This window comes from Rhinolophus hipposideros (assembly GCF_964194185.1).
Source record: "Rhinolophus hipposideros genome assembly, chromosome: 22".
Lineage (NCBI taxonomy): Eukaryota > Metazoa > Chordata > Mammalia > Chiroptera > Rhinolophidae > Rhinolophus > Rhinolophus hipposideros.
Window position 1 is genome coordinate 13,226,429 of NC_138068.1, and position 23,179 is coordinate 13,249,607.

Sequence of the window (23,179 nt, forward strand, 5' to 3'; positions counted from 1 at the left end):
GGCTGAAAGTGAGCATTACTCCCTTGTCTCTCACTGGTAACTTTTGTGCACTGTAGGATAATTTGGCCTCCTCTTGTGCCTGTCCTTTACAGTATTTCTGGCAGGTGTTCAAATTGTCCGTGTTTTTCTTCTTTTCTCATTCAGTTCTAATTCTTGTTCATTAAGCTTATATCTGCACAGTATTCTTTGTAATGGCCAAACAACTGAGAAATCCTAAATGGCCCACGACAGGGGGTTTATTCAACCATTCAGGGGCTCTCCCCCCAAAGCCCACCCACCAATCCAAGTGAAGAACCTTTTATCTGGACAGATCCCAACAAGACGCCAACAGCACTGTCTCTGCGTGGGTAGAATTATGGGTGTTCTCTACCATGTTTCCCCGCAAATAAGACCCAGCCGGACAATCAGCTCTACTGCGTCTTTTGGAGCAAAAATTAATATAAGACCCGGTTTTATTTTACTGTAAGACTTGGTCTTATGTAATGTAATGTAAGACCCGGTCTTATTTTACTATAAGAACCAGTATAATATGTATAATATAACATAATATATGTAAAATACTAAATATTTAAATATAGTAAATAATGTAATACATATTATATATAAAATATTTAAACATAGTAAATAATGTAATACATATAAGTAAATTATGGTAAAATAAGACTGGGTCTTATATTAATTTTTGCTCCAAAACACGCATTAGAGCTGATGGTAACTAGGTCTTATTCTCGGGGAAACACGGTATGAACTACTGTTTCCTTGGCTCTACCTTCTGACTTTTTTTTTCTGTTCTGAGCATCTATTACTTTCAAGTAAGAAAAACTAACCAACTGGAAGTGGATTGTTTCTAAACTCTATTGTAAACCTCTAATTCACTTTAGCCAGCTTTATCTAATTGGCAATATTTTGAGAAAATTGCAAACTGAAAAACAGCATCAATTCTTCCAATAACCATTTAGCAAGGAAGCTGAAGCCCAAAGAAGTAAAGGGATTTATCTGCCCCAGGGTGTACAGCGAGGCAGGAGCAGAGCTCAGGCTCTGACTTTCAGAGGGCTGTTCTTTCTCTACTATCACCCTTTCCCTTTTCTCCCCTCCCCATTCCCCATTGTGAACTCCGCAGAGTCAGCCATGCATAGGTGTCTGGAGCGGGCATTCATGGCCTCAGAGATGGCAGCTCCATTCCATTGACATGCTTTGTGTGGATCCAGAGTGTGGAGACAGCCATCAGACCAGGCAGACTCCACAGATGCCTTTGCTTGCTGCTGGAAAACCACAGCAGGCTGCAGATCAAATGCACAGAGCTGCTGGCAGAAGTCCTGTTCCTGGCACCAAGGCCAGAGCTGCTATTGGGTGATCTGCAAAGGCTGTGGGCAAGTCTATGCCACTTCTGCCACATGGGACATTTTCTTGGGAGTACCCGGGTATTACCGACAAGTCCTCCCTCCGTGGACACTTCCTCCAGGCTGGCTCAGGCTTGCTCTGAGCCAAATGAAAGGAGCAGGACTTCTCCAGCATCCCGTACCGTGCTGGGCAGGGCGCCACTCCTTTTCCTTTCGACAGGACCTAGTAGAGGAAATGTGAACATGTTCACGCTGCACCAGAGCCTATGCCAGCAGCTCCAGGCTCCATAGAAACCCCAAGGGCTTGGCTCAGCTGTGACAGTCTGGGACACTCACAGGGTGAATGGATCTCAGGTTTCACTGCTGAGAAATGAGCAGTTTCCTGGTGTCTGGCAGATGAGTGCATGGTGGGTGTTCCGGGTCAGCACAGGCTACATTTAGTTTGGAGCCCTGGTCTGCGGTGAGGAGTACCTCTGGGCTAAGATGATTCTCTGAGGTGGCTCCTGGGTCTGGGTGTCCACCGAGAGGCGGGGCTTTGAAAGAGCAAGAGAGAAATTCTGAAGGCAGAGGGGGGGACTTGAACCTGAAGTACTGACAGCTTCTCAAGGCCCGTATTAAGGATTTCTTTCTACACATTATCAGAGAACAACAAGCAGGCACCTATATGATTAAATTTTAAGGACCGACTGCACAGTAATAAATCAAAGAGGTATAGATTTTTGAAAATCTTTAATGGCTTTAAAAAAATACAAAAGTAATGAATATTCATTATAACAAATTTAAATAAATATAAAATAAGAAGTAAAAATAACTCCATTCTCCTGAAGAGGTACAAAGTAAAGTATGATGTTATCAAACTAGCAGATTGGCGAGATGAGGAAGACGGCACTCGCCAGCACTGAGCAGGGTGCAGTGCGGGGCGTGACAGCCTCCGCATGGCTGACAGGATCTGTGATGGGGGACAAGCATCCTGGGGATTGAGGGTGGTGAAGGCATCCCTGGCTCCTACCCACTGGATGCAGTACCATCTTCTTCACTACCTCTCAGGCTGTGACAACCGGAAATGTCTCCAGGCATTGTCAAATGTCCCTTCGGGGCCAAGTGAGGGCCACTGTAGGCAAACGGGCACCCCAAACACCACTGGTGGGAGTGGAAGCTGGCAGTTTGATGTATCTACCAAATATCAAAATTTGTGTCACCCGCAATTTCACTTGAAAATACAAGAGCACAAACCTGCTTGATAAGCATGCTCACGCAGCACCAGTGGTAATATTTTTAAAAACTGGTAATGATCCAAATGACATTGGTAGGAAAGTAGTTTTATTTATGTATATGTATATGCCTGGACACAGAAACGAACTAAATAGCTCTGAGGTAGAGGTCTTCAAGATAAAATTGTTAAGGGTGAAAAAGTAAGGTGCACAACAGTGTAGAGGACATCTGTGAAGTGTAAAAGAACACAATTGTATGTGCACGTGTATACATATGGCAAAAAACACACACACGTAGGTTTGTACGAATGGGTACTTTGAAAACCTGGCAGGAGGTGTGCTCAACTACAAACAGTGGTCACCTCTGCACAGCAGGGGAGTACATGGAACTTTCCATTTTTACCTTAATATTTCAGCATCACTTGAATCATTTTACAACAAGGACATGGTAAAATAATAAAGCTAAGTAGAAGAGGAGGAAAAGGAGAAAAAGAAAGACACCCTCACTGGAGTCCTACGCGCCCTTTCCTGGAGGGGTTCCTGGGGCCCCGCACTTTACACTTCCCAAGGCAGCATCCCATGTTCACCAAGCAATTCTTCTAAGTTGGCAGAGGGGTAATTTCCAACTTGCAAATAGCGAAACTGAGGCTCCGAGTGCAATGATTTGCGTGAGGGCCCACCAGCAGGAAGTGGCGGACAGCATGGCCCTGGAGAGAGCAGAGGGAGCCCAGGTCCCTGAGACCTCCACCGCGTGTCCCCCGTTACTGGAGTGGGTCCAGCCGTGGCCCTAACGTGCGTGCCCCACCCAAGCGCTCCTACCTGTGACTCCTACTCCTTCAACTCCTCTTTGGCTCTTATTCCCTCAACCAAAGCCAGTGTTCATCTACCCAGAGTAATTCTCCCCTTTCTGGCTCTCCTTTGCTGAAGGCATCGTGATTTGGGAAGAGTGGGGATTTGAGATCCAGCTGCTGTGGCTTTGCAGACATAATTCACCACGAGGCTTCGCCTCTCTGGGCCTCAGCTGTAAAATGGAGATAAACACACCAAACTCCCAGAGTTGTTTCAAGGATCAAAGCAATCATGTGTGATGCGAATGCATTTTATACAATATGGACTTGAAAAACATTAGTTAATTTTAACAAAATAAAGTTCTAGCTCTTTCTGGGGGGTTAGAATAACACTGGTAGGGTAACTGCAAATGGGAGTACATTGAACGGAAATCGGAATTTGAAATATGGCACAATGACTGGCAATATACGCTGAGAAGGCCACACACACAGTGCAAACAGATAATGGGTCAGTCCATCTGAGCGCATACTTTACCTGAGCCAGGTTCCTTTAGGACCTGTTACTGGGCTTTGGGACCTGGCTGTCACTGGGGAGAGATGCCACAATGCTAAACATCTTTGGGCAGGGGGATCAGGGAAACAAGGAAATCCAGTGTATTACCAGCACCATGGGTTATATTTCCACCTACAGGAAAATGGGCCAGGACTGGGCAGGAAGCAAGTTAATATGCCCATCCAGGGTTTATGGGACTACTCAGTTCATCTATTAACATGAGAAAAAGTAACAAACGCAGAAGTAGCTTGGGCATCTCCTACCAATCCAGTGAAATGTGGTGAAAGCTACCTTGTAAAGAAATGGCAGCAACAACGGGCAAATTTCAAGCTCACCTCACTGCTGGAGAGGGAATGGTGAAGTAGACCCAGAGTGTGTGAATGGTTGATAACCCTTCCTTTATGCAATTTATTGCTGCCTTACCGGAGACCTTAAATAGTTCATACCTTCTCACCCAGGAGCTGCAGGTATAAATGCTATTCTAAGAAAACAATCAGACTCATGATCAGATGTATACAAATACACATACACACATTTTCATATTTATATACACACACAAACAAGGATTTTCAGCTCAGAGTTCTTTATTATAGCAAACACACACACCCACACACACACACACACACACCCACAACTGTCCATATTTTGAGAAATGGTTAACTACAGAAGAAATTATGGATATATTTAAATTATTGACTACTATACACTTATTAAAATCATGTTTTTGGAAAATACTTATATAATAGTTCATGAAAAAAATATAAAACTGTATACACAGTTTATCAGCAATTAAAACATACACATTTGAAATAATAATATAGTGACAGCAACAGCAACATTTATAGGACGCTCACTATGAGCCAGGCGGTGCTTATCACATTAGTCACTCAGTTCTCTCCAAGCCCTCCGAGATGGGTACAATCATCCCCATTTCTCAAAGGAGTAAACGGAGGCACAGGGGCTTGGGCACAGTGCCCAAGGCCACACGGAGCGGTGGGTGTGGTGAGGCAGGACGTCTAACAGAGCCAGTCTGGCTCTCCAGAACTCTGCCACACTACGGCAAAACGCTGGGCCTGAACAACATAGAATTTTCTTCTTTATATTTTCCAAATTTTCTACAGAGGTCATTTTTGTTAAAATCAGTTTTTATTATAAAAATAATATATTAATACATTAAACATACTCCCAAAGTATGGGAAGGGTATTAATAACCTAGGAGCCAGACACATTGGGGGGGGTGTGTGTGAATCAAATTCAATTTGATTTCATTATACTGAAAGGGACCAGGAAAGGCCAGAAGACCAGGCTTAGAAGTTGCACTATTTTTGCACCTCTGAGTAGTAGCGGGTAAAATCTGACCCTGCCACGGGGGCCAATCAGAGCTTCTCTCCTAGGAACTTGAATCTCATACAGAGGAACATGTAAGGTCAGAAATATGTGGAACTGGCTCACTCCAATGACAATGCCCCATGGAGGCTGCCCGGGACTTCCCGGCACCTGGGCAAGTCTCTGGTCCCGTCGGATAAGGCCTGGTTGTTTTGCGTTCCCTTTTGTTGAGGAAGCTTTCTGCTATTCTGCCAGTAAATTCCTTTTCTACTCAAGCGAATCAGAGCAGATTTCTGTTCTCTGAAACAGGATCCCCCCAGAAGTGAATGTGAGATGAGGAGAGTGGTGCAGCAGGCCCCTGAGGACCACCAGATGGGCAGGCGAGGGGCCTGAGGATGAGGCTGAACAGGAGAGGCTGAGAGGACGTTGTGGGGTAGGGGCCACAGAAGCTGGAAGGAGAGTGAGTTCAGAAGGAGGCCACATCCAGTTTCCGACTGTGCTCAGAACTCAAGCAACATAAGAACCAACAAAGGGGCCACTGCATTCAGCAACAAGGAAGTCACTCATGACCTTGGCAAAAAGGGCTTCAGTGAGAATGGAAGTCTGGTTTTAAAAGACTGAAGGGTGAGACGTGAAGAAGTAGAAATATTGACTATTGTCCTAAACGGGAGAAAAGGATGGCACTTAGGGGGAGTCCGGGTAAGAGGGGGCTTTGTGGGTTTTGGTTTTGCAGGGTTTTTTTTCCATTTTGTTTTTTTAAAAGAAGAGAGAAAACATGGTGCATGTTTGCATGTATGGAAAAGATGGTGTGAGTGTCCTGAGAAGGTGTGAAAGATGGTAACCAAAGTGATGCTAGAGTAGGGATTGGTCTTAGAGGGAAGACCCTCTACGGAGGAGAGAAGGGGGAAAGATGGCTGTAGAAACAGGCAAAGATGAAAGGATGCAGAACAAGATCTCATATCCAATGGCTTCTGAAGACACAGGTGTACTTTTCTGATGCACCTTTTTGTCTTCCCTCAGCCAGAATTAGATGCTCAGGAATTAGATGTAACTGGCAACATTTGAGGGAGCAGATTGGTTTAGAGCACATGGAAGAATCCTTGGGGTAACGTTAGGGTGAGCCAGGAAACCGTGATACAACAGTCCAAATGCAGAATAAGTTGAAGACTCTTCTCTAGATACAGCTCAATTAAAAAAAAAAAGCCATAGTGAAATTGGCAGATATAAGAAGTACGGATGCCTAAAGGCTTAGCTCGACAGCTTTAGAGCACAGGCTCTTTAAATTTTTGATTGCTGTTGCTTTGTATACGTAATTCACTGTCAGGATTAGCAAATCAGAACACAGGTCCACATTAGGAAGCCTGGCTGCCCCTGCCCCACCCCCACCATTCTTTGAAACACTTAGTGTCCTGTGTATCTTTTCAGTGTTTCTTTATGCAGAATACAAGCAATACAAATATCTATTCTTAGCTTGCATCTTGCCCCTTTCACTTACTAAATCCAGAGATCCTTTCTCAAGCCACAAACAGCTTCCTCTTTCTCCAGCTACATACTATTTCAGAGTGTGGCTGCACCAGTTTCTGTGCCGTCCTCTACAGATGGACACCTGGGTTGGTTCCAATCTTTAGCTATTATAACCAGTGCTGCAGTGGATAACCTTTCACGTAAGTCATTACATATGTGTACAATGTCACCTACAGGGTGGATGCCTACACTTGTCATTTCTCAATGCCACAAGCAATGTCTGAAAGTACCTGCTGCCCACTGTTCCAGCCCCATCCTGTGTGCTGTCAAACTTTGGAATTTGGTTAAAATTGGTATCTCAGTGCACTTTTAGCAAACATTTATTTTTTTCTTGAGCGTCTTTTCATATGTTTAAGGGCCATTTGTATTTCTTTCTATGTGAACCATCTGTTCATGTCCTTTTGTCCACTTTCTCTATTCTGCTGCTGCAAACGTTCTTAACCTGGGGTTTGTGGCTTTCTCAGAGGATCTCGTGATTCCGATGAGGTTAATAATTATAGGGAAAAAGAGAACCGCTCACCCTAATCTAATACGTATCTTTGTTGTAAGTTTTAAACTTTTAATTGGAGTTTAATATACACAAAGAGAAATGTCCATATACTACGTGTACAGCTTATGAACTGAACACACTTCTAAAACCAACACCTTAACTAACATCAAGAAACAGAATGTCACCAGCACCCCAGAAGCCCTACTCAATACTCTCTTTCCAGTCCTCGCCATTTACAGAATCTTTTCTCCTGCAAATTACTGCTTGTTTCTAGTTTTGGGCCTTAACACCTTCCTGATGTTATCATACAATTTAAATTACAAAGTTCAAATGAATGAAGACGAACTGAATTGAATTGGAGAGAGAAGGCAAGCGATGCAGTAACACAGGGTCTTCAACAGTTTTGCAAACCCACTACTGTCAAGGGCTTTATATCATATTGAAGGCAAGAGAATCTGCGCTCCGAGGGCTCCCTCTGCAGGTGATCAGTAGCTACGCGGAAAAGCCTCCCATTCTGTCCTGGAGCTCTGAGGATTGAGGCCTGGGACTCCAGTTGCTTCAGACTTCCCCCCAACCAGCACAGAGGAACAGGGCCAGGCCATTTATCGAAGCATCCCAAAGTCCTCATTCGTTCCCCACTCCGTTACCCAACATTTCAGGAAAATAACTATCAAATAAAGACCGTAATGGCTATGAAGAGAATGCCAAGAGAGTGCAGTGAATCTCTTCCACAGCTTTTACCTATTCATCCCCGAGAGACTGCTGGGAAGGGCTCTGTTGCTAAAATCAACTGTCAAAGGAGTCAACAGCCCCCAGTTTGGGTTCTAAAAAGCCAGTGGGCAACTGTAATTATTTGCTGAGTGAGCTAGATGATTGACTTACTGACGGACTCACTCATTCAGTACACACGGTGGCACACCCTGTGCCAGGTACCAGGGACACAAGAGGCTGCCCCTGCCACGATGGAGTAAGTGTGAAGTGCTGTGGGACCACACAGTGTAGGGCCACTTAACTTACACAGGGGCACAGGGACTGAGGGAGGGAAAGTCAGGGGGAAAATGTCATAGACGTTTTCTGCAGAAGCTTAGAGTCCAGCTGGAGACACAAGAAATGTATGGGTCAATGTTAAAAAATAACTTCAGGAGGCACCGGAAGAAGTCCCAAGTGATGTGTTTCTGGAGTCTTGGAGATGGCGGGCCCGGGGCTGACAAAGCTGGCCAGTGACAGACAGAGGAGCGAGAGGCTCTTCAGTTGTGGTGACGGGCAAGAAACAGATGTCCAGGGAGGCCAATAGGCCACCAATTGGAATCTCACGGTAGGAGAGAGCGGGAAGGGTTACCGCCACCCAGGGTATGTCCTTACAGTTGTGGGTCCAAGAACTCGACTGGTCAGTCAACGTTGATTGATGACCTATAAACTAGACACCCGTTTATCAATTTGCAGAAGGGAATACATCCTTCCCCTAACTGGAATGCTGTGCTTGCCGTCCAGGGTTCCCTTTGTTTCTTTCCTCTTGTTATTTCCCTCCCTCTCGTTGGGGGCTCTTGCTTTCTGCTGCAGGTTCCACGGCCACCCGCATGCTGGCTCCACAATCTCTATTTCCAGTCTGAATCTCTCACGTGAGCTGCAAACTCATGTATCTTCTGTCGCACAGATACCTCCACATGGCTATTGCACCGCTCTCAAGTTCAGTGTCCGAACTGAGCTCATCACTTAGACATCTCATTTTAAGGAGGCAGTGGGAGCTCAGACTAGCGGGACTGCCTCGGTTCCAATTCTAGCTCCATCACTTACTGGCTGTGTGACCTCAGGCCAGTCATTTTACTTCTCTTTGCTTCAGTTTCCTCATCTGGAAAATGAAGATGATAATGGTAATCTCAGGATTGTTGAGTGGATTAAAGTGAGATTTCTGACACACAGTAAAAGCTATAAAAGTACTAGATTTACTATTTTCTTCCACTTAAATGTTATTGTTCTTGTGTTCCCTGTCAACTGGATTCCATAGAGTTACATTAGAAATAGGCAACAATACCCATGCAGTTGCTCAAACTAGAAAGCAAATTGTCATTGTCCACTTTCTCTTCCTGCTCACATCCAATCTCTCATCAAAGCCTGATCTGTACAACTTTCAGTCTCTTAACTTGCTCTCCATTCCTAGAGCCACCTGCTCTTTGATCAGTGTGCCATCCAGGCTAAAATCAGAGTAATCTTCCTACAATAAAATGGTCATTTCTCTTCTCTTCCACAGCTCCTATAGTTCTTAGAATAAACCCCTTGACGTGGTCTTTAAGACCCTTCATGACCAGATTCCTGCTTTCATCTGTACTTCAAGCTGCTTATGTCCAAAACTAAATTCGCTCCCCATCCCCCATACCTGTTGGCTTCCTGGATTCTCCTCCTTAGTGAATGGTGCCACCTACTAGCCTCCCAAGAGGGTCTGGCCTTCCAAATACTCCGAGTAATGAACCACATTCTCAGAAAGCATCTCTGTGATGGAGATATGCTGACATAAAGCTCTTTAAAACATTTTGGTTTTCAGTATTTAATGCCATAATAGATGGAAAAAAGGTTTTAAAAATGAAGAATTCATCCAAATTGTATTTAGTGCTTACTAACCTCCAGGAACCGTGTTAAGCTCTGGGAATTCATTACTGATTTAGGATGTGTGTTTTATCTGAAGAAAGATTTGAAATAAAAGCTTAAAACACATATTTGATCTTGATGCAAATCACTGGGCCATTTCAGAGGGAAAAAAATGCATCATATTTTCCTTTTTTATTCTTTTCTAAGAGAGATGTTGAGAGATGGGCAGCAGTGGATGGACAGGCTTTAGAGAAATTAAATCCTGATTCAGTCATTTACTAGTACCGTGTGACACAGGACAAGGAGAGCTAGAAGGTATCTAATCTCTCAGAGTCCTAATCGTCCTCACCTGTAATATGTGTAAAATCACAGGACATTACATGAAAGAACATGTACATAGCCTCTGCACAATAGTGGGCTACCATTATTATGAGCATCATTAGGTTTGATGTTGGAACTTTACCATAAAGTTATTCTTTTATCCCGTCACTTATTGAGCCTCTGGTATGAACAAGGGGAATTTAAAGTCTTACCCAGGGCTCATTACATGCCTTCTGTTTAACAACGGCATCCAGGACCTGTGGACTCCATTCCCAGACCTGGGTCAGGCATTCCAAGGCCCGGCTGCAGTTAAGTTGGATATACTGAACTCCTTCCAGCAGCCTATCTAGTTCGGTGACTACACCTAAATACTGGGGAGTGCAGGTGGGAGGGTCCAGTTTGGGTTCAGGGAACGAGTCTCACCCTAGGTTGGGCCAGAACCACTTCTACTGAGGAAAGCCATCTTTTCCCACAAACTCGGACGTGCAGACTCGGAGCTGGGGCATCGTGAGTGCGGAGAGGCACAGCTAGATGGGCAAAACCAGTCCTGATGGAAGGGGTGGCAGTGGTCACACTGTCATCGGAGTAACCATCAGAATCATGAAAATGATAAAACCCCTACAAATCCCCTACTTAGGTGAACTGCCTATTCTTTTTTGCAAAACTTAGCGTGTTACGTGCATTTCTCCGTCGAGAGGGTCCATGTCCTCATTAAATTCTCAAAGGAGGCCTGCCTGAAAAAACCGAGATTCGCCGTTAGGATTGCTCAGTTGACAGATGGAGAAACTGAGGCCGGGGGACGTAACAGCAGTTGCCTCAAGTCAAACAACAGAGGCAGTACAGTGCAGGCTTTTCCTTTCCAGCGCCGACGTCACAGTCGTGACCCTCGCCCTGTCTGATACCGCCTCGCTCCGCCGTGGGCCCTGAAACAAGGCGACAGCGGATGTCACGCGTCCGGGAGACGTCGCAAGCGGTCCCGAGTTTAACGTCGAGCAGACTCGGGGGAAGCGCTCACAGGTGGCCGCGAAGATTCCCCCACCCTGGCCTCCCCCCGCAGAATCGGGTCGGCTTGGGGACTCCAGGGAGAGCACCCAGCACCGGGGGACCCCGGGAACTGGAGGCGGCTCCGCCACCGCGACGAACGGCGCCTCCTCACTCACCTGACAGAGAGGAAAAAGGGCACGCCCCAAAAGCCGGTCACCAACAAACCCACTGCGGATCTAGGAGGGAGCGGAGAGAATAACAGGAAATGACGTTGGCGCACGTGCTTCCGAGAGGGGCGGGTACGGGGCGTTTGAGAGGCGCGGCCATCCTCTGCGCCTGCGCAGTCGCCGCCTGCCGCGCTGCCGAGTCACTAGGGTGGGAGGAGCATGAACAGGGGGCGGGGCGCGTGACCTAGTGGCGCAGGCGCAGTGCGACTCCGGGGGCGCGGGCTGCCCCCTCCGCGGGTTTGGATCCGGGTCGCTCCGGCGCTGCGTTCGAGGAGAGGCGATCGGAACCGTAGAGACTGGGTCGCCGGAGCGCCCCGGCTGCGAGGAGGTGAGAGTCCCGTCGCCACGGGAAGGGTTTCGGCACCGCGTCTCGGCCTCCTGGCCCGAGCTGGCTGCGGGTGGCTTCCGCTGGGCCTGCCCGCCTCTGGTCTCGTCGCGCCCCGGCGCTGGCTGCCTGGGCCGGGCCTGGGCCTCCCCGCGCCCCCTCGGCGGCTGCGGCCTGGCCCTGCCCCGGCTCCGCTGTCTCGCCCCTGCCCGCCTTCCCGTCCTTCCGCGGCCCCCGCCCAGCCCCGCTCCTCCGCCCTCTCCCGCCCGACCGTCGCTTCCCCTTTGCGCTCCCCTCTGCCGCCCTTTGCCCCTTCCCGCCCTTTCCCGCCCGTTTCGGAGCCCCAGCCTCGGTGACTGCCTCTCGGGCTCCGCTGCCGCCTCCTTCTGCATCCCGGGCGCCTTGGCCTGACTCCAACCTCTCCGTCTGGCCCGGGAGTGTCCTGAACGGACCGCTTCCCACCGGAGACCCCGGGCGGCCAGGCTTAGGGTCCCGGACGACTTCCCGGTGTCCGAGCCCCGCAGCTTCTCATCTTTCCTCCGGGTCCCGTTTAGGGATCGATCCAGGTTCTGGGGGAAAAGAACAGCATCGCGCTTTGGCTCTCGCCGCGGGGGTGGGGAGGTTGAGAGGGTGTTGCCGCGATGCGAGTGTGGTCGGTCCCGGGCACCGATCCTCTCCCTTTTGTTGGCGACTTGGAGGATTGCTGGACGGCGTGATGACACGCTCACGTGCGGATCCTTTACTGATAACTCTCAGGTCTTCCCAGGAGCCTGGAAATTGGGACCGAACTTGAGGTTCCAAGAGGTCTGGCTTAAGACCTGCACGCTAGAGCACTGGGACGCACACGCTGTCCCTTGAGAGTCAGAGAGACCCAGAAATCCGCCCTTTTGATGGAGGTACTTGGAAGCATTTTGTCCGTTTTGAAAATCCCGGGCAAAGTTAAACGCCTGGCGGGCTTTGACCTAATACAAAGTAACTTCTGACGGGCGTTTAAAAGATGCATCGTTTGGGGGATTGTTCGATTTCAGGAAGTCAGAGCGGTGAAAACAGGCAAGAGAATCTTCCCCAAATTCAATATGAATGAAGAGGGGCAAACCGGTGCCCTGTTTCCTGGAGTCAGTCCTGCAGCTCCTGGTCTGAGGGAATGGGACGCTGGGAAGACGGGAGCCCAGGAAACGCGTTGTAACTGCAGACGTGCCCCGGTTTATCTCCTAAGGTCGTACCTAAGACTCAGCTCTGCTCTGGGTTAATGCAACCGAGGGAAGAGATGGGTCATCAAAAGACTGCATGTCTGAAAATCGTTGAGACGGAATTTCATTCCTAAAGTTTTAGTCTGTAACTAGTTTTTAGTTTGGTCGGTTTTGGTTTTTAACTTTCAGTGTGTTGACAAGAATGTTAACTAAGTTTGTATTAACATGTAGAGGTCACCTGCAGTACCATTTTAAGTCGGTAATTAAAAGTGAGATATCTGGGCACAGAGCTTCTTAGCACAGTGGGAGGGCAGGAATGAGAGTCTAGTCCTTCCAGGAATGGGGTTCACAGCCCTGGTGTGTGTCAGGTTCACCCTCATCTCCCCAGCACCCAGTTTAGTGCTGGAGCCCATGGCAGGAATTCTGTAAATATTTGTGGAAGTAATCATTTAACTATAAGTTCCAGTAGTCTGAGCTTTGGGTCATAAAGTAATTGAAAACTGTACGTCAAACTTTACTTTAGTTCTGCCAACAGGAAGAATTTGTTTACATCCGACAATAACACTCTTTTAGATGCTGTGGAACTTTAAAAATATTAGAATGTGATCTTTGCGTAAATATACGGGACATTATTGTGTATGTGGGGAAGGATCCTCCTCTAAATCCAGAAGAGTTAGAAACCAGTGATGTAGGGAAATGATAATGTTTACTCCAGTTCATATACAGGGTAAATAAACCAGCAAAATACATGTGGGGAGTGTATTTAAATTTTTGTCTTAATTAGAAGTTGAAGTGAAAGCTAGCTGAATTCTTTTGACAGTTTTCAGTGTTCAGTGTTTTAATCCAGAGAGAGAACTGCCTTAAAAAAAAAAAAACCTTCCTCTACACATAAATTAAACACACACACACACACACAACTGAATAGTCTTAATTCCTTGTTTCTTTATTCTGCCACTGGTACTATTATGGTTATATTATAGCCAACATATTATGACATCCTGACCTTTGGAATATTAGAGGTCTCATAATAACATCAAACCCACCCCTGAGGATGAGCAGGTAGGATCCAAGTGGCCATAGAGAGAGGCACTGCTCCCTCTGAGAGTGCCTAAGGGGGGGTGGAGAATGGGGTGGGGGTAGCAGGTTAGAAATAAAGAAGAGGTAAAGTGAATCCTTTGCTTCAAAAATCCCCAATCTTCTATTTTTTTGTTTTCCTGTCTTTTCTTTCTGATTCTCTGATATCATAGATACTAGTTTATTTTTTGTTCAGGATTTGGTATTAACTAATACTTTACAATAATTGGGAAACTAGTTTCAAAGAGTTTATTAACAGGCTTCTCAGTTGTATCTCTTCTTGCTTTGATTGGTTCCTCTGCTCCTTTTCTTTGTTTAAATGTAATTAGGGTGGAAGAAATGGAGAACTTTGATTTATCAAGCTAGTTGAGTGAAGATCATTTAAAGTGAAGATCATTTAAAGGCTCATCTATAAAACAATAATTTCTATTTTTTTTCTTCTTACCTCTTTCTTTTGGCTAAGTTTGTTCTTTTTATTTTTTTGAGTTGCAAGTGTAGTTCATTTATTTTCTTTCTTGTGTAATAATTAAAATACTCAAAGCTATAAAAAATGAAGGTGTCAACCTTACAGGTAGAGTATAGAATAATCAGTAACCATTGAAACATGTTTGTAATCCTGCTTTAACAATGGTAACAGCTTGATAGCTGGGTATGAAAATTGACATGCGTATTGATGTTTGGGTTAGGATTGCTTTAGAGAAATGCTATGATGTATCATGAAGTTACACTTATCTGGAATTTTTAGGGTTAAACTAGATAAATACTCAACAGCATTTTAAAGAATGAGAGTGCTTTTGGTTGAGCTTTTCCCTTTTAATTTCGGATGCAAAAGTCATTTTATCTTGTAGGTTTCTAGACCCCTACAACTGCAGAGATTTTTTTTCTTCCTGTTAAAAAAAGTATACTTGAACACAGACTTTAGGTGATCTAGTTTCCAAGACTGTGTAATAGGATACTGACACCAGGGATACGGGGCAGTTTAAATTCTATCATAATAAATACAAGAAATAAAACTTACAGTTTCCTAATTATCTGCACTGAAACTTTCTTTTAGAAATAGAAATTTGTCCCCGGCCCCAGCAAATAGCAATAGTATCAGGAATAAAGAGTTTGACAAAAGGTATTCTTTTGAACCCACTTGTTTTCATTTGGCTCATTTTATTTTGATTTTCTTTTTTAGTATTAACGGGACCATCCATAGTAGTGGGAAAACTTGCACAATGAAATCCGAAGCCAAGGATGGAGAGGAGGAGAGCCTACAAACTGCTTTCAAGAAATTAAGAGTGGATGCATCGGGGTAATTAAATATGAAATACGCTCTCTGGGAATTGTTTACCGGCTTCAAATAGGCTTTTTCTCTGAAGAGCTCTTTCTCTACTAAAATTTCTCATTATTTGTGGGAGATACAAATGCTGATAGTGTGACAGTCTACCAAATTCTGCACAGCATTGTATTTACTTGTGACAGAAACTCTAATGTTAAATTTCGAAAAGTTGCACCTTATTTGTACTGCAAAGTTGGGTGTTTCGGTTTTCCTTAATTTTGAGGAGGGTTATCCTGCTCTCTTTTTAATCTAACATCAAGCAGTGTCCCATCAAGGATTTCCTCATACTAGGGAATCACAGCATTTTCCACTAAAAGCGAATTGGCTCAATAGAAATCTGTGTAGACAGTGTCGATTTCATGGGCTCTGTTGCTGAGACTATCACCATGGAAACCTCTATTCATTAGGGCTCTGTCACAGAGATCAATAATCTTGGACCCTGTGGCCAAACTAATGAGAGCACCTATAGACCAGCTGCTGTCTGAATGTCACTAATTCACCCTTTGCAAAATGTTTCGTGTAGGACTCTGTTCGTCTCCATTCTTTGCCCTAGGCCAGAAGAAATGTCAAATTTTTAATGGCTATAAGATATTTCTTTTCATGAGTGGAAGCCAAACACTGGAAACTCAGAGTAGAACACTCCACAACACGTAATAATAATAATAATTGCTAAAATTTATTACTCACTATGTCCTAGACACTGGCTTAACTGCTCTGTACAAATTATTTAATCCTCAATACCAACTTAGAAGATAAGATACTACTGTTATTCCAGTTTACAAACGAGCCACAGGTGAATTGAGTCACTTGCTAAAGGCCACATTGGTAAAAAGTGATAGAGTGGGATTTGAACCCAGATAGTTTGTCTCCAGAACTGTGCTCTTCAACATTCCATTATATGGTACCTTGAAAACAACATGAAGAAATGCATGCAGTACCTGGCACATAGTAAAAAGTCAGTAGATGTTAGGTATAGCTTTCTGCTTATTGCTAACCCTATCTTGGCCTACCAAATGAGCAGATTTATACTAATACTGATTTATACTAAATATATCGATTGCACAATAGCTGTTACAGGTGCTCCCATTTGCTTCCATGGTACTTAAAATAAATCTTTCTCCTCCGAGTGGTTTTTCCAAAATGGTGGTCATCCTGCCATTACAATTGATCAGTGCTTTATAAGCCATTTTGGGAAATGTAAACAAAGCAGAGAAACAGTTCCGATTGTGATTATAGTGTATTCCATCGTGATTTGTGGTATAGAAATAATTTTTTTTTAAGTAGGAAAATACTAGGAATGCATGTATACACACACATACACATAAATTTTCAGTTTATAAATTTATATAAGTAACTTGATATACAGACTCTTTTACTGGTATTTTAAGAAGTGGGAACATAAATTAAGCCATTTCAGTACCCCTAAAAATTACTTGGAACATTTAAAAAAAGCTTTCAAAATATCTGTACAATATATGGCCAAATATTATATATTTGTAGCATGTGATCTGCTTTGAGTTAAATTATAGAAAGAGAAGGAAGAGTGGAGAGCATTTGAGAAAACCAAACAAACGAGTAGAAGGGGTGAGTCATTACCATGACTAAGCAAAATAAGACCTGTATAGCCTATCATACATTTCTAGTTGTTTCATATTGTTGCCAACTTACAAATGGGACGTCTGAACTACTGACTCATAAACTAACCAAGCCATGCCAGGAATTTAGCATGATCTTGTTCAACAGGTTTTGATTTCTAATGGTATTTGTCTTATCAAGACAGATCTCTGTATATTTATTTTAAATAATGTAATCCTTTTTATCTGGCTATAAAATAACACATACTTATTAAAGAAGAATTCACAAAAATAGAAAAGGAAGTAAATATCACAGTTTACCATAAGTACTGTTAATATCTAGACCGTCTGTATATAACATGATAGATACACTTTTTTTCCATAGCTGAGATCATTATATATAGGTGCTTATCCATGGTTTCCTCTTAATATTGTAAGTATTCTCTCATGTTATTAAAAGTTCTTTGTACACTTAATTTTTAATAAGTTCCTAATATTCTATTGTATAGATGTGCCATAATTTATATAATACAGTATTTCTGTTATTGGACATTTAAATTATTGCCAGTTACTTTTTATTTTAAATTATTTTTCAGTGAACAGTTTTAAATTTTACTTTAGTAGATTGTCTCTTTCTAAAGTATCTTTCTCAGTACCACAGCATGTGGTAAGAGCCCAGTGTGTGTGTGTATATGTGTGTATTGAAAGGAACTGAAAGGATTTATACCAAAATGTTAATGTTGGTAATCTCTGGGTTGTAACATTATAGATGGTTTTTTTTCTCTCTTTTAAATTTTTTCATCTTTACAGGGAACCCATAATTTCAACCTGCTTAGACTTAACTCAGTAATATTTCAAGTTTAGTAATTGTAAAAATTAGAATGTTTTTCAGAAATGTTTTGTAATATTTGAAAATGTATTCATTTTCAAGTTAGATTGAGTCTCCTAAAGTTTTTGCTCCTAAACTTAGTTTCCAGCTCTGGTTTACCCACATAAAACAAGTACTCAGTGTCATTAGCATTCTCTCTGGATAAGGCCTGATCTGCCCCAGATAAACAGCCGAAAAGTCTATTTATATCCTGCTGCTGGTTATACTTAAGAATCATTCTTTGGCTTGTGATTTTGCAATAGTGGGCTTTTAGGGAATCCTCAAATTTGCACTAAAGGAGGAAAATTTCCACTAAAAGTTGAGCAATTTTTGAGAAACTCAAACTAGAAAGAAAATAAGTTACATTTGGATTGGTGAGAACAGTAATTTCTCTTTCTTGCACAGTTTTCTATAGCAGTAAACTTTGTTCTTGTCTCTAGGTCCATAGCATCTCTGTCTGTCGGAGAAGGCCCAAGTGTCAGAGCGTCAGTCAGAACAGCAGCAGATGATGCCAAACCTAAAACCACATGTGCATCTAAAGACAGTTGGCACGGGTAAGAGCTGCTCATTGAAGATGATTTTTATCCTAATATCTTAAAATATTGTTGGATTTTCTTCCCCAAATATGCAGAAATGAGTATGTTATGATACGGAACCCAAGACCCAACCATTAGAGAAGACCCATTCTTCCCAAGTGTGAATTTGCTGAGACTTGCTGTGTGGCATGATTCACAGCCAATTTCTGTACATGTTCTATGTGTGTTTGAGAAGAATGGGTCTTCTCTGATCATTTTTAGTTTCCATATATGTCCATGAAATTAAGCTTTTAAATGTGTTATTTGAATCTTTTTTCAAATAATTTTTGTCAGCTTGACCTATCAATAATTGAGAGAGGTATGTTGAAATTTCCCTCATGGGAATGCAATTTGTCTATTTTCCCCTTAAGCTCTATATTTTTGCTTTATGTATTTTAAGGCTATATTTTTAGGTTCATACAGCCTAGGTTCGTGCCAGTTGAGAATGTTTTCTTTGTGGTAAATTGAGACTTTTATTATATAGTGACATTCATAATCCCTCATTATGGCTTTTGTCTTAAAGTCTATTTGTCTGGAATTAATGTCTCTAGTCTAGTTGTTTTAGTATTTGCCTAGTGTATCCTTTTCTATTATTTTCAACCATTCTGTGTTTTAAATATTTCGGTGTGTCTCAAATGCGTATGGCTTGTTTTGTTTTGTTTTGTTTTATGGAGTCTGATCATCTTTTGTAACTGCTGAGTTAAATTAATTTACATATATTTTGTTATATATTTGGACTTGTTTCTGCCATCTTACTTTATGCTATTTGTCATGCTTTTTTCTTTCTCTTCTTACTTCTCTCCTCCCACCCTTTAAAAAATATTGTTTGAAAGGGTTTGTTTTTTTGTTTGTTTGTTTGTTTGTTTTTCCCTCTGCCATTTTTCTTCCTGCTAGTTTGGAGATTGTTACGTTATTTCTACTTTTCTAGTAGTTAGCCTTGAAATTTTACCAGACATGCTTAACAAAGACAGAAATTAACATTTTAACTCTCCTCCTTAAAACCCTTTTACCCTGACCTCATGACTTCCATGGTGTAGTTGCCCAGTATTTTAGTTCTGTCACTTTTTTAATCTCACAAATTAGGTTATATTTAGTCTACATTATTATTTCAATAGTACTTGTTTAGATTTGTCTCGTTTACACTGTCTTTGCTCTCAGACCTTCCATCAGATCACTTTTTTTCTTCCTTAAAGTACTTCCTTCAGAAGTTCCTTTAGTAAAGATCTGTTACTAGCAAATAAGGCCTCCGTGTGATAGAACTCCACATAGAATAAATTAATGGTGCTCCTGGAGTTGTATAGAATCATGTTCTATTGGAAAGTATGCTTTGATTTGTCTGAAAATATCTTTATTTTATTTTATTTTTGTTCTTGACAGATACACCTGATTTGGTATACGTGAAATCACAGTTCTAGGTTGGTAGTTTTTTCCCCTCAGCACTTGAAGGTATTGGTTATGGTCTTCATGCTGACGTTGAAAAGCCTTCTTTCAGGCTAATTGTTGTTCACTTAGAAATAATCTGTCTAATCTCAGGCTGCTCTTAAAATGTTCCTATTGTGTTTGGCAGTCTACAATTTTTGGGTGGTTTTTTTGAAACCTTTTATTTATTTAAGTGTGTTTTTCCAGGACCCCTCAGCTCCAAGTCAAGTAGTGTTTCAGTCTAGTTGTGGAGGGCGCCGCTCACAGTGGCCCCTGCGGGGATCGAACCAGTGACCTGTTGTTAAGAGCACCGCGCTCTGACCAGCTGAGCTAACCTGCTGCCCTGTAGTCTACAGTTTTGCTGTAGTGTGTCTACATGTGGATTTCTTTTTATTTCTCCTGCGTCAGTGTGCTTCCTATACCTGTAATTTTCTTCTTTTACTAGTTTAGAAAATTCCTCCACCATTATCTCTTTAAAAAACACTTGTCTTCCATTCTCTGTAGCCTTTCTTTTGGCAACTCCAGACTTCTTATGCTGTCTTACATATTTTTTTTGTAAAACATCTGATTTTTAAAAATTAATTAATTTATTTATTTTTAAGGAGGGCGCAGCTCACAGTGGCCCATGTGGGGATGGAACCGGCAACCTTGGTGTTATGAGCACCACGCTCTAACCAGCTGAGCTTACCGGGCGCCCCTCCATATTTCTTAACTGTTACATTTCCCCAAATCTCCAAGTCTCTGTGCTTCTAGGTTAGGGGCCAGCCAACTTTTTTCATACAGGGCCGGATAGTAAATATTTTAGGCTTTGGAAGGGAAGCGGTAAGATCTGAGGCTATTATGGAGGTAGACAAGCGAGAAAACTCCTGGCCTGCCTGCTTAGTGTGCCCTAGCCTAGCTGGTGGACACACTTCGTGTTCGGTTGCTGAGTCGGTCTCAGGTTGAAATGACTAGCCTGATGGGATGGGTGCGTAGGGGGCAGTGCCAGGGGCAGTTTTGATTTCTGCCTAGTGGGACCCAGATTCCAGCACACCCTTCCCTCCAGCGAGCTTGGCATAGGCTCAGAGTGAGATTCTACTTCTCAGGGCCCAGTGATTGCCGACAGCAGCGCCCCGACATGTAAATAGTAGCCAGTGTGAGCCCCAAGCAGTGGTGTGACACGTCTGCTGGCCAGGAGGGCAGGTGTGGGGGTGGAGGGGTCACCAGGGGCCGGGGGAACACCTCAGCCTGGGTTCGGTGGCTCACAGTGCTAGCCCAGGGCAGCTGCGTCTGTGGGCTGTACAGTTGTTTGGTTCTGTTTGGTTCTGTTTTTAAATTGGCTTAGTAGTTTTGAGTCTCCTTTTTTCTTTGTTTAGTTCTTTTATTTATTTAAATATTTTAGAAGTTATATAGTGTGTCTGATGATTCCCAGTGTCTGAAAGCTTCAGGGAGTCTAAATCTGTGTGTAAGCTGTCACCAGGGATAGAAATGAATCCTAAATCTGCTGCTCTGTGTAGCAACCATGGCATTGTAGCCATTTGTAACATTAGCCTCACAGTGGTACCAAGACATTTCGGTTTTACAGCCTCACTTGAAGTTGTCTGCAGGATGCTTTCCCAGACCCGCTGGTCAAAGGTTCCCGAGCAAGGGTTGGGGCAGAGCAAGTATTCTGCACCAAATGTTTGGCGCAAGAAATGCAGTGAAAAACTAGCCTTTACCCTCCTATTTCTATAGCCTGCTAATATGGGGGTGTTGAAGTTTTTAAGACACACAGACGTAGGCAGCTTGTAAATGGAGGCAGGCACATCTCTCTGGGGGACACTTGTAACTTTAGACTTACAAGCCGAGAGGAGGCAAATTTCCAGCTATCCTAAATAATCTGTTTAGGAGAGCTCTGTATCCCAACATCTTCTTGTACATTTGTTTTTCTCTCAGGTCTACAAGGAAGTCTTCACGAGGAGCAGTGAGAACCCAGCGTCGTCGACGTTCTAAGTCTCCTGTCCTTCATCCTCCCAAGTTCATACATTGCAGCGCAGTAGCTTCTTCCAGCAGCCAGCTCAAGCACAAAAGCCAGACTGACGCCCCTGATGGCAGCAGTGGGCTGGGAATTTCAACCCCTAAAGAGTTCAATGCAGGAGAATGCTCTACTCTCGATGCTAATCGCACAGGGGCAGTTGTTGAGCCTTTGAGAACTTCGGTTCCAAGGCTCCCGGCCGAGGGTAAGGAGGAAGACTCCTCTGATGCTGCTCAAGTCTCCCAAGCACGTCTCAAGGCCAATGATCTCTCTGACTTTCAATCTGTTTCCAAACTAAACCAGGGCCAGCCATGTGCGTGCCTAGGCCAGGAGTGCCAGTGTAAGCGGTGGCACGACATGGAAGTCTATTCCTTTTCAGGCCTGCAGAATGTCCCTCCCTTGGCCCCAGAACGAAGATCCACGCTTGAGGACTGCTCTCAGTCGCTTCACACCAGAACTCTGTCTGGCTCTCCCCGCTCCTGTTCTGAGCAAGCTCGAGTCTATGTGGATGACGTGACCATTGAGGACCTATCAGGCTACATGGAATATTACCTGTACATTCCCAAGAAAATGTCCCACATGGCAGAAATGATGTACACCTGATAGCAAGAAGCTCACTAATCTGCTTGAAACCAATGAAGGGTTGTCAGAGAGGTTTAGTGAATGGCAGACCTGGCAGCCACTTTGTGTCAGAAGACATCTCCTTCTGCTCACTGTGCTTGCAATAAAAACTTTTCTTGGCATCTCAGTTAATCTTCATTCTTTAAACTTACTCAGTTCTTACATACCCACAAAGGCAAGCAGATCAGAGGAAAAGAAAGCTCTCTTAGAAATGCTTCTGGGGGATGAAGAAACCATAATTACTTGACTGGTAGCAGTGGGTATATGGTGAAAGCCTTGTAACACAGTGCGTTTTTTTTCAGATCTGTTTAAGAATTGGTGGCCAAGGAAAATGAAATGTGTTTTTGTAACGGGACTGAACATTTGTCATGCCGTAGTTGCCAGCCCAGAGTTTTAGAAGTTATATGACTGATTTAACCATCTCTGATTTAACGCAAAATTTATTGTGTCTTTAAAGGTTCTTACGGTATTGTTAAGCCAGAGATCTAAAGTTTAGATTCAATATGAATAAACTAGCTGGCCTGCCCGATATTGTTTGAGAGAATTATTCACCATTACTCAATAAACCTCTGCTGGTGCTGTTCACCTAGAGGCATATTGCCGTGCCATTTCTCCAGAAGCAGCTTGGAGTGGGCTGCTTCAGTTGGAGGGAGGGGCTGTAATATTTGAAACCCGTGTGCGTCTTCTCCATCTATAGCATTTTAACATATGGCATGTTTCAGTTGTGATGTAGATCTCATACCTCAGTTTCTAACGTTCTAGATTGGTGGACATGATCTCTTCGCACTGTCCTCGTACCTCAGCAACCCCAAAAGAGAATTTTATGTATGCTGTATCCTGTATTTCTGCTCAAGCATCCCAAAAAGCCC

At 43.5% G+C, this 23,179-nt stretch overlaps 1 protein-coding gene and 1 long non-coding RNA gene across 2 annotated transcripts; one reads left to right on the plus strand and one right to left on the minus strand.

Annotated features, from left to right (window-relative positions):
* Positions 1–5,027: 5,027 nt before the first annotated feature.
* On the minus strand, positions 5,028–11,405 carry LOC308491223. Its single transcript, XR_013992310.1, has 3 exons — positions 11,297–11,405; positions 10,818–11,059; positions 5,028–9,081 (listed from the first exon to the last, which is right to left on the minus strand). It is a non-coding gene; the product is annotated as an uncharacterized lncRNA (long non-coding RNA).
* Positions 11,406–11,533: 128 nt separating this feature from the next.
* OSER1 (oxidative stress responsive serine rich 1) lies at positions 11,534–22,898 on the plus strand. The gene is made up of 4 exons (XM_081034521.1): positions 11,534–11,675; positions 15,117–15,233; positions 18,143–18,256; positions 21,611–22,898. The coding sequence occupies exons 2-4, from the start codon at positions 15,157–15,159 to the stop codon at positions 22,290–22,292; spliced, it is 873 nt and encodes a 290-aa protein (XP_080890647.1). The 5' UTR covers positions 11,534–11,675; positions 15,117–15,156; the 3' UTR covers positions 22,293–22,898.
* Positions 22,899–23,179: the final 281 nt, after the last annotated feature.

Bases quoted from the DNA above. Each gene is read 5' to 3' on its own strand.
- OSER1 (XM_081034521.1), top strand. From the start codon at position 15,157: ATGAAATCCGAAGCCAAGGATGGAGAGGAGGAGAGCCTACAAACTGCT. The intron at 15,234-18,142 runs GTAATTAAATAT...TCTTGTCTCTAG, and splicing joins TTAAGAGTGGATGCATCGGG to GTCCATAGCATCTCTGTCTG. The intron at 18,257-21,610 runs GTAAGAGCTGCT...TTTTTCTCTCAG, and splicing joins TCTAAAGACAGTTGGCACGG to GTCTACAAGGAAGTCTTCAC.